The following is a 17,150-nucleotide window of genomic DNA, read 5'->3' on the forward strand; positions in this document are numbered from 1 at the left end:
CGGGCTGAACTGATGTTGGTTAATTCACTTTTCCAGTAAATTTGTCTTCCACTTTGCAATAAGCATGCAGAGATAAATCAGCCTTGTAGGCGATGGTACAGAAGTTCCAGTTGAAACAGTGTAGATGGGGTGAGGTATTCAGCCTGCCAGAGCATTTTATCTGTGTTGCTGCTAGGTAGATGGAAAAATGGCAGACTGAGCTTTGCAGTTCCACAACGTAATAATACCAGTAGAGGTTCATGTCATATAACTCCCATCTTTCCATAACGCCTTTGACAAATAGTGTGTATTCCTTTGTTTGGGTCCCTGAGGTTGTCAATGTTCCAACCATTAAGTCTTGAATGGGAGGCTGCAAGGTCCTTTGCCATAGCAGACAAATTAGTTCCAGTTGGCCGGGCCTTGCTTATAAAATGTAGATGCCTTCATATAGGTCCCTTTGAATTTTGTCTCTGCAACCTACAGGCTCTTCAGAGATAATGAGTTCTGGGTTACAGGCAGATATAGCTTCAGTCATTTTAAAAAGGGTCCTTGTCTAGTTTTTAACTTTTTGGAAATTAGCCATGAGATGTGTGAGGTCTTAGCCCCCTGGCACTCTTTTTCTCTCCATAGGTGCTACTTGACCTGAGTTTTTCCATCTTTTTTTGTTCATATTTCAGATTTCCAGCATCTGCAGTATTTTTGCTTTTGTAGGTTTATGCTGATTGCCCTTGGATATATTTCTTGACACTTCAGTGCAGAATCATTGAGAAAGGTCAATTTGATGTGTACGTTTGACTTTTTAAAGCTTACTTCTGCCAAATTCTACTGAAGTCAGAGATTTTGTCAGATTCAACACAGTAACCTTAAATTGCGATTCCATATTAATATGCAATTATTCAGTTCTCCACAATGAAACGTTATATGTATTAACAATGGCCTGAATTTTTGCTCCCGAGTTGGGAGTGCAGAGTCAGGAAAATTTCTGGCTCCACAAACCTGACTCGGGAGAAATTGCCTGGACGGTTGAATTTTGGTTTCTGGGGGCCAGGCGGGCTCGTCATCCCAGGAGAAATTGGAGGCAGTCACGGGGGCTTTCAGATGCGGAGGCAGGTTGTGTGAAAAGCTTGTCTCAATACTCTGGGACTTGGTCGCAGCTGTTTAAAAAAACACAATGAAGCAAAAAACAGCCTTCCAGCCCTCACCCCTCACCACCCCCCACTACCCCATACATTCTGTTTTCCCCATCCATGCCAGCCCATGCCACCCTCCTGTCACTCACCCAGCCACCTCCATGGCCCCACCATACCTTCCATGCTAATCAATACCCCTCATACCCTCCATGCAAGCCTATGCCCCTCTACCCATCCCCATGGCCCTTTGTAGCCCCTGTGCCATCTCATTCTAACCCATGCCTCCCACCACCACATTTTGTCCTGACATTCCCCATGCCAGCTCACCCAGTACCCACCATGGGAAGATCTCAGGAGCTAGACTGAGATGAAATAAAATAAAGTTCTAAGTGTCCATTGACGACCACTATCTAAAAAACACTCTCATTCATAAAAATCCATTTGCTACTTTTACATTTCTTCAAGTGCATAATCCCTTAAAAAAACAAGCATTTATATTCATAGCCCCTCATCAAAGACATTATAACCACTTGGAGCTGTCAATCAAACTGTGAACTGACAGGCACCCCACTGTGAGAAGGATAGGTTGTGAAATCAGTCATGCAACACAAATCCTATAATGATAACCTCAATAGATATGTCAACAGACAGAGTGAAATAGCAAGCGTTGATATTTGTTTTAAAGTTCAAAACTGCTTTTTAAAAAAAAATAAAGGCCAGGAGATATAATTGCTTTGATAGCTTGACAGTTCAAGTGAGCTTGGCAGTTCCTGTCAGCATATCCACATTTCATGTGCATTTATCTCTATTTTAAACAAGCCCAAAATGCACCTGACCTCTCCCAAATGTCCCAGGACCTCTCCAAAAGGGTATCCTACCCCTCAAAATAGCTCAGTCAGCTACAGACCTCCTGAAAAGCGTAAAGTGCACAAGTGGTGTTTTGGATATCCCACTAGCAGAAATTAGAACTGTTTGAAGGCAGCTGCATTTTGACATGTGCAGCTCCCTTCGTGAACCACAAATGTACAAACTACAACCTGCAACGTACACTCCCCTGGTGAAAATGGTGGGTGCTGGATTTAGGGATGGGGGCTTCTGGAATTGGGGTTCCAGTGCCATTTTGACTAAGCTGGAGACCCTCTCTGTCTTTACAAAAGTTCAGTCTCTACGTTCATTTCTTACTGTAGATAATCAATATACCATTAAACTAGCCAAGAACTTAAATATTGATTTGGTGCAGGCGATAGCAAGAATTATTTGGTGATACATCGCTGTAAAGGTGAAGGGGGAGTGACTTCCCTTGACATCAAGGCAGAGTTTGACTGAGAGTGGCATCAAGGTGCCCTAACAAAATTGAAGCCAATGGGAACTGGGGGAGGGGGGGATAATTTTCCACCGGCTGTGGCCATAGCTCACACAAAAGGGGTGGTTGTGGTTGTTGGAGGCTAATCAGCTCAGCCCCGGGACATTGCTGCAGGGGTTCCTCACAGTAGCTTCCTAGGCCCAACCAGCTTCAGCTGCTTCATCACTGATCATCCTTCTATCTTGAAGTCAAAGTGGAGATGTTCGAAGATGCTTGCACAATATTCAGTACCATTTGCAACACCACAGATACTGAATTAATCTGTGCCCACCTCAACAATACCAAGACAACATTCAGGGTTAGGCTGATAAGTGGCAAGTAAGATTTGTGCCACAGTAATTCCAGGCATTGACATTCTGCAACTCTCTCCCCACAATATTCAACATTATTACAATCACTGAATCCCTTCCATCAATATCCTGGGGGATTACCATTGACAAGAAACTTAACTAGGCTAGCCATATGACTACTTTGGCTACAAGAGCAGGCTAGAGGCTGGGAATTTTGTGGCGAGTAACTCACCTTCTGACTCTCCAAAGCCTGTCCACCATCTACAAGTTATGAGCCAGGATTGTGATAGAATAATCTCCACTTGCCTGGATGAGTGCAGCTCAATTACACTCAACACGATGCCATAGAGGACAAAGCAGCCTGCTTGATTGGCAACCCATCCCCCACCTTAAACATTCATGCCCTCTACCACCAGCGTACCAGTAGCAGCAGTGTGTACCATATACAAGGTGCATTGCAGCAACTCGCCAAGTCTCCTTCAACAGCACCTTGCAAACCTGTGACCTCTATCACCTTGAAGGACAAGGGCATTAGAAACATGGGAACACCACCACCTTTAAACTCAAGTCACATACTATCTTGATATAGAGCTATATCATTGTTCCGTCAGTGGGTCAAAATCCTGGAACTCCCTTTCTAACCGCACTGTGGGTGTACCTACACCACATGGAATCCAGTGGTTCAAGAAGCTGGTTCAGCACCACTTCTCAAGGGCAATTAGGGATGGGCAATAAATGCTGGCTTTGCTAGCAATGCACGCATCCCATGAAATAAAGAAAGATGTACCTGAGCTTTTTTTCAAATCTGCATGAAACTTTCATGAGCATTTTTGGAGAACTATTTTGCCCAGCCTTTAACATTGCAAATCACTTGCTTGGAACTATAATGAATTATTAATCAGCTGGTTTGTCACAGAGGGGAAAATGATTACAGTGCTTGATACCTAATTATCTGCTAGAAGCCTGTAATCATCACAGAAGAATTTTATGATCTTATGCATGTTTGTTATTTTCAGATAAAAATACTTCACTACTGCTGGTGTTTCAGCTGAATACTTAACAACATGAATCGTGCTTTTAGTAGAAAAAAAGGTAGGTGGATTTCTTGGATTTTTTACTATTACTAAATTGACTGCCAAAATAATGTTTTTGTTTCCTGAGATTGCAAATAATTTCTGTGAATGTTAGTCCATGAAAGGACTAGCGATTAGTCAATATGTTTATTTGAAGAATGTTTGTACATTTCTTTTTTAAAGTGCTTTTATCTTTGGGAATGTTAATTAGCTTAATAGAAAACCATATTGAGTACAAACAGGAAAATGTCAACAGTACCACGATTACTGCCACACTTATTTACAGCTCTCAAGTTGTTTAGAACTTCTAGACTTTTCCCATTGTTATTTATCTTCCCCTAACTAATGATTATTTTGCTCCTAATGTGGGTTCACAACTTACTAGCCCTCAGCATTACTGTTAAGCGTGCCATCTTTTGGATGAAATATTAAATTAGGTCTCTTCCTTCTTGCACCATTAAATGTAAAAGATCCATGCCGCAATCTGAAGAGAAGAGTGTTCAGCTATTATCCTGACAGACATTCTTCTCTCAACCAACACCACTAATAATTGATTATCACATTATTTATTTATCACATTTTGTTGATCGTAAAATCCTGTTCAAATTGTCTGCTGAATCTAGCTACATAATGAGTAAAACAACGTGTCAAAAGTCAATTATTGACTTTTGGTTTGGGACATGCTAAGGGTGTAAAAGGCTCTAATCAAATAGAAGCTCCGTCTTTGTCACCAAAAGTTTGGAACAAAATCTCCAGTTTCAATATAGTATTAGGTTAAATCAATCAAACATAAAATCACCAGCTAGTCTGTTCATGGTTTAGTCTGTTCAGCTTTTCATGTTTTGTTTTATTGTGCCTCACTAAGAATGCTTGAAATAAATTAAGGAAACTAAGTCCAGCAAGTATGTTTTTATGTTGACATTTCCAATAATTTTTCCAAAAATTGCCTTGATTTTATTTTGACTCTGTGCGCTGAATCTATAGTGGTCAGACGGGGTGGGATCTGTTGTGGGCAGGCGCAGAATTTCCCACTACCAGCTAGCTTGCCAGTTTGCCAGCTCTGCCCTGCCTCCAAGCCACTTTCAACAGGCCAGATTGGGGGTGCAGCAGCTACTCACGCAAGCAGCGGGTAGCCGATAACAACAATTAAGGCACCTCCCTCCTGCGCTGACTAGAATTTTTCAGCCAGTGTGTGGGCTCTCTGGAATGACTGAAAAATGGCCAGTGAGAGGAGGGCACCTCCTCGTGGCGGACAAGGGAACTAGCTCTCCAGAAACATTTACCCCACCTCCTCCAGCCACCCCAGTGCCGATATTGAAAGTGCTGAAAGGACGCCTCCATCCTGAGATGCCTTCTCCTTCATTTTCAATCTCTTTTCTGCATCGGCAGGCTGCAACTCCCTAGTGTTGGATGACCTCCTGTTAGTCCCAAGTTCGGGAGCTTGCCCAGAGCGTACCCTCTTGCTACTAATTGGCTATTCCTTTGAAAATCATGGCCGGAATTAAATGCCCTCCCCGAGGCATGTTTGGTGCCTGGCGGGTATTTAATTGAGCGGGAGGGCAGCAGGTGCGACCCTGCCACCTTCCCACCTTTTTCTCAATCAAGTCCAGGGCGAGAAGGCTTGTGGAATGCATTCCTGCCCTGCCACCAATTGAGGCCCTTAAGTGGGAAATTAATGCCCATGCAAGGGCCTCATCCTGCCATTGCTGGCATTCACCCAGCGGCGGGCAGGGCATTAACTATGTGGGGTGCCTGAAAAAGAAAATCCTGTCAGTTTTTCTTGCAGGCTTCCAGTGGGGTCCCTTGTTGTCAGACACTCAGTGCCTGATCAAGGGACTCAGCATTGGGAAGTGGGGAGGTACTGATAGCTGCCGACTTGCCTCCACACATCTCCTCTGTGACACCCACCCCAAGATCCCCTGTTATGACGCGGCAGATGATATGTGCCCAGTAGATCAAATCCATGAGGGAAACTTGATCATGTGGTCACAACGGTTTTTCAATTTGTATTTTATTTCATGATGCCTACCCTGAATTCAGAAGCAACAAGTCCATGAAGACTTCAGAGATATTTTAGAAAACTAAATTAAACCTTTATTAACAAAAGAAAAGATTTCAAGCACTTACAGAGGTCTATGATGACTCCTAAAACCCCTAATTAATTTGGCTTCCAGTTACACACCATTAAGGCAACCGTGAAAAAATAGATTTAAACAGATCCAGGCAAGTCAACACAATACCCTGGGCTGTAGAATTCAAAGCGGCTTTTCCCAGCTTCGGTTTCTTTGGGCAGCAGCTTAATGCACAAATACTGGAGCTTTTCACACTTCTGGTAGATCTTACATAGCCTTCCTAACACACAGCCTCATTTCCTTTATACATGTTTCTCCCTTTTAATGCAAATTCCATTGTTCCCCTATGTCTTTGGAACTTTACTTTTCTCATAAGATAAATCATTTCATGGCGCTAATATTATCAGTAACCTTTGGGAAAAATAAATGCACTGCTTGGCCTAACTTCTCTGGCTAGATATAAACATCCAACCATTGCTTCGAAATTCAAACTACCCTGATTTGCCTAAAGATGCAAATTCTCCTCACTTCATATTCTAAAACTTCAGCCATATTTACACATTTAGCATTTCAAACCTAGCTTCTTTTGATGAGTCAAAGCCTCCAGACCAGCTAACTCCAATTCAATTCAATTCAAAAACAAACACACACACATACACTATCCAAACCCCATTATTAACCTGCATTTACAATAAATCACAATTATATTATGAGAAGTATTATACTTTCGTGACATCCCCTGTCGGAATAACTCACCTGGGGTCTGGGGTCCTTGGTGATCATGGGCCCCTGATTGGCACTTAATTCGGCAGGCCTTCCCGAAAGTAGGCGATGTGGGGCTCCCACTGGCTGGAGAGCCAGCGGGCAAGACCCCTGTTGCCTACATTAAATTCTGCACCATGCGCCTATTTCTGGCAAGGTGTGGGGTCAGGATACGGATTTGATCCCAGTGTCGGGGCCCTAACCCCAAATCAAAAATCCTATCCTAACACTCTCTTTTCTTAGATTCACACTTGATGCATAGTTTATCCTTCTGCACCAGAAATTTGGTTAGTTTCCTACGGGGAAAGTTTACAGACTTAAGATTGTCTGTACTTGCATCCTAGTCTATTTCAGAAGCCAATATTTTCTGAATTATCCTCCGTCTGTTGGATTACTAATTCTTGATAGAATCTCTTTTCAAACCTAACATTTTTTATAGAGCTGTAATAATTTGCAAATGTAATTTATGAACTCCTCTCTTCTACCTGTAATATTTTAAAAATCTTGTGTTTTGTCATGCACACCCTGCACACGTTTTCCTCTTGTGTCATGATTTTTTGCCAATGTTTTTCTGTCACATATTGGCTGGTTAAAAGTGAGACAGTAGCAAATCAGAGCTCGAAGAGTTGGCAAAAATAAATCAAAAACAAATTCAACGTGAGAAAACTGCCAAGTACCTATAAAAATGACAATCGAGCAGTCAACAAAACCCACCAATCAAAAAACCCAAAAATACAGTAAACCAAGCAAGTAAACAAAAATGATTTTTAGAAAATATTGTCAGCTGTCTTTTCTCACTGACTGAAATTTCAAACATTCAAAAAAGGTTTGACAGAAAATAAATTTTAAAAATCACACATTTCGCAATAATATGATTGAAGTTACTTTACTATTGAATTGCTTTTCCTTCTTTTAATATCTGCCTTGAATTTTTGTATTTCAAGCTCTCAGCCTGTCTCACAAGCCTGGTCTTCAGATATTTTTTTCTGGATATTTTTCATGGACAGGTGAGGGGTCTATTTTGAGTATATGCAGTTTGCAGCATTTCCTGACATATATCAATAGGTTCCTCCAAGTTGAAGTGGAAATGTGCCTGCTTTGTTCTATGAGGATTTGAGTTTTAATGTTTGCTTTAAAACACATGAAAGCAAATCAGTGACTGTATTCCTTTGAAATTTTATTTCAGAACTAAAGAGGTGAGTCATAAATTTAAAATTTTGGACAATAGAAGCAGGGGGAATGTGAGGAAGAACTTTTTTACACAGTGAGTGGTAATGACCTGGCACTCACTGTCCAGGAGGGTGGTGACAGTGGAAACAATCAATGGTTTCAGAAGAAAATTGGATGGGCGCTTGGGAAAGAAAAAAACTTGCAAGGCTATGGGGATTGAGCAGGGGAATGGGACTGGTGAGATAGCTCTTTGAGTGACCACCATGGACTCGATGGGCCGAATGGCCTCCTGTGTCTTAAATGACTCAATGACTTCAAGATACAAATAAAAAGAGATGGCATTGGCATTAAAGCTGACAGTGAGAAACTATTAATGAAACAACCAACCCTAAATGACCAGTCAGAAGAACCCCTCAATAAAATAAAAGATTAACTCAGCTAATTAAATTTTCCCAAACATTTTTGTCGTCCATGTATTTTTTTCTCAGTACCTGAATTATATGAATGTTCCAAATAAGTTTTTGAAAAAAATAAGATAATCAAAGATCACAAATATCATTACGAAGCGATTAGATATATCCATTGAACTGTCTTAAAATACTTCTAATTTTAAGACTCCAGTTGATCTCAAAAGTCTTTGCTTTTCCCACCTGGGTGGCTGAATGAATTGACCAAACACATAGGGCAGAATTTTGCCCTTGATGGGCGGGTGGGCCCCACTGGCTTGGCGGCGGGCAGGCAGCCAATCGCCGCTGCTGAAACAGGCACCGCCACCATTTTAAGTGGGCGGGCCAACCGACAGGAAGCGCTATGTGTTCCCAGCACCAGGGGGGAGGGATTCCCCAACTATCAGAGTATGCTCTATCGTGCATGCGCGAAAGAGTGCACATCACCCTGAGACTAAGCGTTTGAAACTTTAAAAATAGAAAAATAAAAAATATTATTAACATGTCCCCCTCATGTGACAGTGCCACACGAGATGGGAGATGTTAAGAAATATCACAAAAACTTTATAAAACGTTTTTAAAACAGACATGAAACCTCATCCCGCCAGTGGATAAGGTTTCATGTTTTTTCAGAAGCCCGCTGGGGCTCCTGGCCTGCCCGCCAGCCTTAAGGTTGCACGGGCAGGGTCTTCAACAAGGTGAATTGGCCTGTCAATGGCCTCAATTGGCCATTGACAGGTCGGTGGGCAGACAGCTGTTCGCGCTGTCTGTCCGCCTTCCTGAATATTTAAATGGGGCGGGATGATGTCAGGGGTTCCCCCCTCACGTCATCCCACGTCATTTTCGCATTGGCGAGCAAGCCCCCAGCTCGCCGACAGAAAAATTCCGCCCATGGGCTGAATGTTCAGGGCCCCCTTAAGGTGTAAACCGAGGCAGGGAACCCCAAAACTACAGGCACTGGCCAGCATGTCAGGTGCAGGATGACGTTCCAGGAGCCAGCCATTTTTTGGGAGACAGCTTTGTGGTTCAGGACGGCCGCTTGCCCCCATGAGGTGAGTAGATGGTTATGCTCAACAGAAGCCTTATTAAAGGTAAGTTTAAATGGCTGACTGGAATTCCCAGTCAGCCTCCAGTTTCCCGATGCGGCCCTGGGAGGCAGGAACCTGGGAGGCAGGAACCTAGCAGCAGGCCACAATGCCAATGCTCCTTGCAGCCCTACAGGCTCTACCTGCCTGAGTGGGGTACTGCCAAACACCGCCCTGTAAAGGGATTCTCCCCCACCCTCCCATAGTGGTAGCCTGGCTGCTTTTTCAGTTTAAATTTAATCAGTTACCCCAGGAGGCAGGTTTCTGAAACAAAAACAAACTCAGCTCCTGATTCCAATCTCTGTGGCAAAAATTTAGCACCATGTGGAGACTGGGCATTTGCAATTTACAGAATCTTACAACGTGCATCAGAAGGATTCTTTGAATTGAAGTAAATGGATGACTCTCTCGAAGGTTTAAAAAAAAGATTCTAGAAAACCAAGACATCAATTGAAGATGACTTCTCAAATGTTTAATTCAGGCATGGTTCATACTTACAATGTAAAAAAATCACTCCTTTCCTACCGTGAACTTACAAACAGATTTATTTTGTTAATGTTTAAAAATACAGCAATGGGGAATCAGTTATTTTTGCACAGTGCAAAAGTATGTCAACTCAGTTCCTTTTAGCAAGTGATTTAAATGAAGTTGGACGACCAATATTAATTGTTGGGCTGCTTTTGATTTTCGTCTATTCATATCACAGGAAAGATGTATGGAAACAACCACTCCTTAATTTTTATTTAAGATTCGGTCTAAAATACGTTGGCATGAACTTTCACTTTTATCAGCGGATGGGCAACAGGTGGTAATCTGCCATTTGTTTCACACACTGCCAAATTTGCTATGACCCCGAAGTAAAAGTCAAAATGTACTTGATTCTCTTGGAGATAGTCAGCCATTCTTAGAGTTTAAAGGCAATTTTCCCCCTGTAAAATTTATAAACTGCATAATTAATCAACTTTGATGTGTCTGTCGAAATGTATGTTTAATGAAGTCCTTGTAAGTTTGCAAAAAATACTTTAAGGTGGGAGACTAGAGGCAGCTGATAATGGGGATAGCAGTGATGTGAAAGAGTAGAGCTTCCAAAAGAATCATGGACATTTGGGGATGGCACTGATAGACACAGTGGAAAGAAATATCTGATGATTCAAAAGCCCAGAAGGCAATTTGAGCTTCATTTCCTTGAATCAGTGCTGCCAGATAAGATAAAAGCAAAATGCTGCTGATGCTGGAAATCTGAAACAAAAACAAAAATTGCCAGAAAAACTCAGCAGCTAGTTCTGATGAAAAGTTATACGGACTTGAAACATTGACTCTGTCTTCCTCTCCACAGATGCTGTCAGACCTGCTGTGTTTTTCTGATAATTTTTGTTTCTGCAAGATAAGGCCACTTACTGCTCCTGAATAGTCCTGCCCAATCCTCCTGGACTCTCCCAACTGCCCCTCTTTTGTCCCACCTCAAGTCTCCTATACTCTTTCCTGGAACCCTTTCTCAATGCTAAAACAAAACACCTAGGTGACTCCTAGTTCTCCATACCGAAAGTTTCAAGGTCCTAATAATCCCAAACTAATGATTTTTCAATGACCAGAGCAATCTCTCCCCAACTATTAGATCCTAGGACCTCTCTTGCCCTGTGATCCCAGATTCCAAGAACAACCTCTCTGCATTTACACTCTTGCCCCCCACCCCTTAAAATTCTGTTAAATCCTAAGGAACCATCCAAGATTCTGGATCCCAGACCTCCTTCCCAGGTCCCGGGGCCAATCCGAATGTTGATGAATTACTGTTCGCAATAATGTTAAGTAATTTGTCCTTAAGAATATCTTCAACTAACCAAGCAGTGTAATGGTTATCAGTTTGTGTGTGTGTAGAAAAATTTGTGTGTGAGCAAGTTAGTGCTGTGGGAGATCAGCTATTGCATACAAATTTCTTGCAAGCAATTGGGTTAAATATTATTCTCATTATACAAATCACAACTGTTCTTCTGATGATAAATTTATGAATAACGAAAACACCCTGGAGAAATCATTAAAGTGTTTATTTTGTGTAAAACATGAGGCAGGTTGAAATGTGACCTCATCACTTTCTTCTGATTCAAGTTTAAAAACAAATTTACATGCACAATATGTTAAATTATCTGCAACTATAATAAGCAGGTACATTAAGCAGCCGAGCATTGATACAACTGAGGAGAAAACACGGGACTGGGAAGTGAATTGGAGCAGCTCTTATTACTTTATATTTTAAAAGGCTAGGCCAGCTACATTTTGTTTATTTATGTATAAACTGGGAACTGAAAAATGTGATAGTAATAGGTTCTGGAACAATTGTGCATTATTCAAGTTTGGAGGGAGGGTCACAGAATGATTCCTAAGAATATTTATTCTAGTCTAGGTGACAATAGGTAAAGAAAGAAAGTTGTAAATTAGTTAAATATTTTCTTAAGCTTCGTATATTTCTTGACATTCAGAACAGAAACTGACATCCTAAATTAATTAGAAGAATGAGAGGGGATCTGATTGAAACATATAAAATTCTAACAGTACTAGACAGACTAGATGCAGGGAGGATGTTTCCCCTGGTTGGGGAGTCTAGAACCAGGGGCCACAGTCTCAGGATATGGGGCAGGCCATTTAGGACTGAGATGAGGAAACATTTCTTCACTCAGAGGGTGATCAACCTGTGGAATTTTCTACCACAGAAGGCTGTGGAATCTGAGTCACTGAGTATATTCAAGAAAGAATTGATAATTTTTTGGATATTAGGGGCATCAAGGGGTATGGAGAGAAAGCGGGAATATGGTGTTGAGATAGAGGATCAGCCATGATCACATTGAATGGTGGAGCAAGCTCAGAGGGCCGAACGGCCTACTTCTGCTCCTAGTTTCTATGATAGTCAGTAAAGACTGGCTGCACCATATTACATGTAGAGATTTATGTGCTAATAATGTTATGATATATGAGATGATATTTATTTACGTACTGATCATCCATATTCTCAGAGCCAAATTAATTGGTAAGTCATTTTCTTTATTACGGGATCCATGTTGTTCATAAATCTCTTTATTGATTTTTGAATTGTGCCCCTAATAAATGTTCAGATGATTCTACTGCTACTGGTGCCAAACCAACCATCTTAAAACATTAACCATATTCCAGTCTTCATGTTGTACTTGGCTTTTGTCAAGTTGCTTCAATATTTATGTACAGCTGCTCAGCTGCTGCATTTGCTTGGTTGTGCCCTAATCTTTTGTGACTAATATGACATATCCTCACTTTGAGGATAACTCTGTCACAATCTTTTGCTTAAATGAACATAGCCTAAAACTGTCTGCCTACTTTTTCCCTAAGGGCCAGCATACGATAGTCATCTCTCCGAATTCAGTCCCCTTATTAATGTTTTATAACTTATCCTTGAAATGATTAAAACTCGCTGTTTTCAAGTTCAACGTTTTTTTATAATACTTTCAGCATTAACTCTCATCACTAAGTTAAATTTGTAAAATATTTCAAGTTGCTATACATGTTTCCCTGCATTGAGCATTACTAATAATTTCTAACTTGTTAGCAAAGCACTAAAAAAGAAATATTGGCCAGGACACCAGGGATAACAACCCTGCTGTTTCTTCAGATAGTATCAGGGCATCTTTTGCACCCAAACGAGCAGATAAATGGGGCCTTGGTTTAAACCCAAAAGACAGCACCCCTGACAGTGCAGTATTCCCTCTGTCCTCCAATGGAGTGCCAGACTTGATTTTTAAGCTCAAGCCCTGGACTGGGACTTGAATCCAGAACCTTGTGAATCAGAGGTGGAAGTGCTACCAACTGAGCCACAGCTGAAAAGCAATATAGTATCCCCCTTTGATGCATGATTTGACATGCTCTGTCAGGAAAGCAGTGTAAATTCGTTCCTCTCAAAGGTGGGTCCCTCTTCACCATTTTAAACAGCTTCATTTATTGACACAATTCAAAATTCAGTTGCATGCTTTGCATTTGAGGTATATAACATGTAACAATTTCATTGTTTCGGTGCTTTTAAAGGTGACCTAAGTTGATTCTGACAATTTAACCACCACATAAAAATCTCCCCAGTGTAACTGTAGTTCCTCACTAATTTTCAAGGCAAGACTGCGTCTCACCTGCTTATGCTAGCTGTGCTGAACATTTTAACACATGCTATTTGATTCTCTTGTCTCTGCAGACTCTATCCAAATCTCAGTTATATCAAATATGCCAATTATTTTAAATTGGAACCAGTATTTTATTCCTAATGCCATAACCAGTTTGTACCCCCCCACCACCCCCACCTCTGAAAAATGAATTTGGTGCCCTCTTGTGGAGCTCCTGGAGGGGTGGAATCGAGCAACAGGAGACGGGTAGGTTGACGATCAGAGGGACTGTGGACTCGGGAAACACCCCTGTTCCTCTGGTCTGAAACTTGCAGTTGGTAACCATGGAAATCGCTGAAGAATGCTAAATAACCCCTCCCTGCACATTGCAGCAAGTTTTGGTACAGAGGATCTTTAGGTGTTAGATCCCTCTTTAACTAGATACTGAAAGTTTATTTTAGATAGCTGCTCGGGACACTAAGTATGGTTCCAAAAAGTAGCAGTGGGACCAGCACCTGCACAGATTGGGACCAGGCCAGTTAATGCTGCATTGGTATATGTTCTGCCCTTATCTTGGGTGTAAAACAGGCACAGCACATACCAATTTCCACCCACCATTCCAGTAAGTTTTGCACTGGTATTAAAATGGCCAAACTTGCACCTCATATTGGCATGCTGCCTAAATCAATAGGAATATTTTCGCATAGTGAGCTTTCTCAAATCCCATGAAAATATTTGGCCAAACCAAAAGAATCTGGTTTCCTGGGCAGATGTAAAAGTATTTATCCATCATTCTTATTTTATAACTCTGTTGAAATATAGGCTTCACTTCAAAGGTGTAGCAACCTTCAGAAAATACACTATCTAAATCTGTAAAAAGGCATAAAGCAGAGTTTGAAATCCATCATATATTTTGTTTTGCAGAATTTACCGATAACTTGCTGCCAGAAATTCTTTTGAAAAAAAATAACGTAAATCATTTGCCCATCCAAACCACTCAAACCAATCAAAATAGTCATTTGGTTCCTTTTAAAAAGAATGAATATTCCTGAGTAGGAAGGCTAATCGTAGCTTTTTTGTGTGTAAAGTAAAAAATAACTATCTTGCCAAACCATTTGAATACTGAATTTATTTTTTTTTATTTCAATTGAACTTCTCTCCATATTTTTACTTACTTTCTGTATGTGACCAGGAGTAACAACGGGTAGAGTTTTCCGGTTGGCGTGTGGGGGCGGGCTTGACACACCAGCACCTAAAACCTTAATGTTGGCGGGCAGTCGAAAAGCCCAAGCGACCTTTGGGTTTTTCAAGAAACTGCATCCACGAGCGGGATGAGATTTCCTGAAGCTTTTATTAAATAACTTAATTAATTTTCATAAATATAAAAACATTCCCCACTCATGTGACACATGAGGGGACATGTTTAAATACATTTTTAAGTCAATTCTTTAACTATTTTAATATCCATTTAATCTCCCTGAGGCAGCCCCATGCCCCAGGGAGATTGCTGCATTCTGTCAAGCATGTGCGAAAGAGCGCTGGCCCCAACTCTCCCTCCTCCTCCCGCCCGCACAGGTAGCACTGAGCGCTACCGGCCGTTTATTATGCTGGGTGGGCCTTAATGGCGGCACGGAGCCGATTGCGGGCAGCGATTGGCTCCACACCCACTCCCGCCCAGCCCACCTGCCATAGGAAAAATCCAGGCTAACATGGGGAAAATAAAGTCTCCTTGATATGGATTAAGCATGTGTGTAGTAAAACTGTTAGTGATCCTGCTCTTTTCTCTCCTTTATTGTTAGCCCACAATATTGAACACTTAAGTTAAAACAATGAGGAAAGAAATTTGAGACACGTCAAGTGTTTGTACGATCACTCTTACAGAGCGTGTTAATTTAGTTATGTCATTCATAGAAAGCAGTCCACAAATGGCAGACCTTTGAATTTTATGTGGACTGCTTATGTCCTTGAGATGTGGCACGACATGAACTTAAGCCCATGTGAAGTTTTGACCAATTTGTGGATTTCTGTTATATTCTGCCTTCCCCATATAGCCTGTACAGGATAGAAACAAGAGTTAACCATTCAAACTTTTGAGCCTGTGATACCTGATTGCTGAAATCAAAACTGATCTGTTTCCTACCTCTGCCCAGCTATCTTGGCTCCTTACCCTCAACACCTTTGACTAGGGAAAAATGTGTTGACCTCAGGTTTAAAAATATTAATTGAGCTATTGTCTCCTGCTTTTTGTTGGAGAGCGATCCACACTTTTAGTATTCTTTTCACAAAGGAGTGTATCATTACTGCTCTCTTGAATAGCCTGGATCTGATTTTTAAGGTTAGTTTCCCAATTCCTAGATGCCCCCATTGGTGACAAGGTTCATTTCAATCTACCCTATAAATTCCTTTCAAAATCCTAAAAAAAAGGCATTAAATCCTGCTCTTAACCTTCCATATTCCTGATAATACTGGCCTAGCTTATGTAATGTCATCTCATGGTCTCACCCTCGGATTCCTGGTAACATTCTGGTGATTCTGCACTCCTTTCAAGGTCAGCAAACCCCTTTTGAAGTCCATGTCCCAGAGCTGTACACACTACTGCAGATGTGGTCCAACCTGGGATTTGTATAATTGTAACAAAACTTCCTCTCTCTTATATTCCTCTCTTCTAATTATAAAGGCTAACACTCAATTACTTCTTGATTTTTCTTTTGGACCTGATTATTAGATTTTAATGATCTATGTGTATGTGCCCCTGAGTCTCTTTGGACCCCACAGTTCTTACTTTTCCATCCTCTAAAAAAATACTCAGATTCATCTCTTTTGTTCCAACATGGATGACCTCACACTTAACCATCTGCCCCAATCTATCAATGTATTTTTGTGATTTTATGCTATTTATTATGGCTCTCTGTTGTATTATCTAAGGCAATAATAAATATACTGAAAATTGAGACATCAATTAAATTGGAAACCATCTGCCCTGCCTTTTTTTACTAATTGGATATGGGCGCTTTTGTAAAATCTTAAACTTGAGAAAATAAAGTACATTATAAGAGGCTCCACTGATGGATTTTATGTAGCTTGGCAACTTTTTTTAGATTACTTTGAGGAACTTCAGCTCTCTACTTTCATATAACTGACCCTATTTAAGTTGTATGTATCATATCAGGTGAAACTATATTAGACCTATGATTGTTGTTGATTTTCTTCTTATTTTTTTGGGTGGATTGGGGAGGGTTTTGTCCTCTTCCCTTCTTCTTCCTCATACTTCTCTTTTTCTTCCTTTCTCATTCTCTTCCAAATGTAATTATATTGAATTATTGCTGTACTGTAAGTTTTTTTTGTAGTTACTCCTTATGACCATTGTTAAAATTTCTTTTCTTCTAAAAAAAATTTTTAAATTGAGACTCTTACTTTCATTTCAAATATATACCTATGATCACCACCTTCCATCTTCTTCCACTATACCAATCTCCCAACCAGATCAATAATTCTTAAATTCCATGAGTTTTAATTTTAGCAATGGAACTTATCAAATGCCTCCTGGAAGTCCATATATATTGAGTCCATTGCCATTCCACTGTTACTAATTTAGTGTTCCCTCAAAAGATTAACTTAAGTCTGTTAAACATGATCTATCCTAAATGAATGTTTGGTCTCTTTAATCA

The 17,150-nt window shown here is 40.8% G+C and overlaps 1 protein-coding gene across 3 annotated transcripts in view; it reads left to right on the top strand.

Annotated features, from left to right (window-relative positions):
* Nucleotides 1–17,150, top strand: part of gulp1b (GULP PTB domain containing engulfment adaptor 1b) — a 428,880-nt gene that overhangs the window by 220,533 nt on the left and 191,197 nt on the right. For all 3 annotated transcript variants that reach the window (XM_041200977.1, XM_041200978.1, XM_041200979.1), the window contains one exon: nucleotides 3,779–3,854. In XM_041200977.1, the coding sequence (XP_041056911.1) occupies nucleotides 3,827–3,854 (28 nt within the window). In that variant the 5' untranslated portion in view covers nucleotides 3,779–3,826. The remainder of the gene's footprint in view (nucleotides 1–3,778; nucleotides 3,855–17,150) is intronic.

Source organism: Carcharodon carcharias, chromosome 12 (genome assembly GCF_017639515.1).
Source record: "Carcharodon carcharias isolate sCarCar2 chromosome 12, sCarCar2.pri, whole genome shotgun sequence".
Taxonomy (NCBI): Eukaryota; Metazoa; Chordata; class Chondrichthyes; order Lamniformes; family Lamnidae; genus Carcharodon; species Carcharodon carcharias.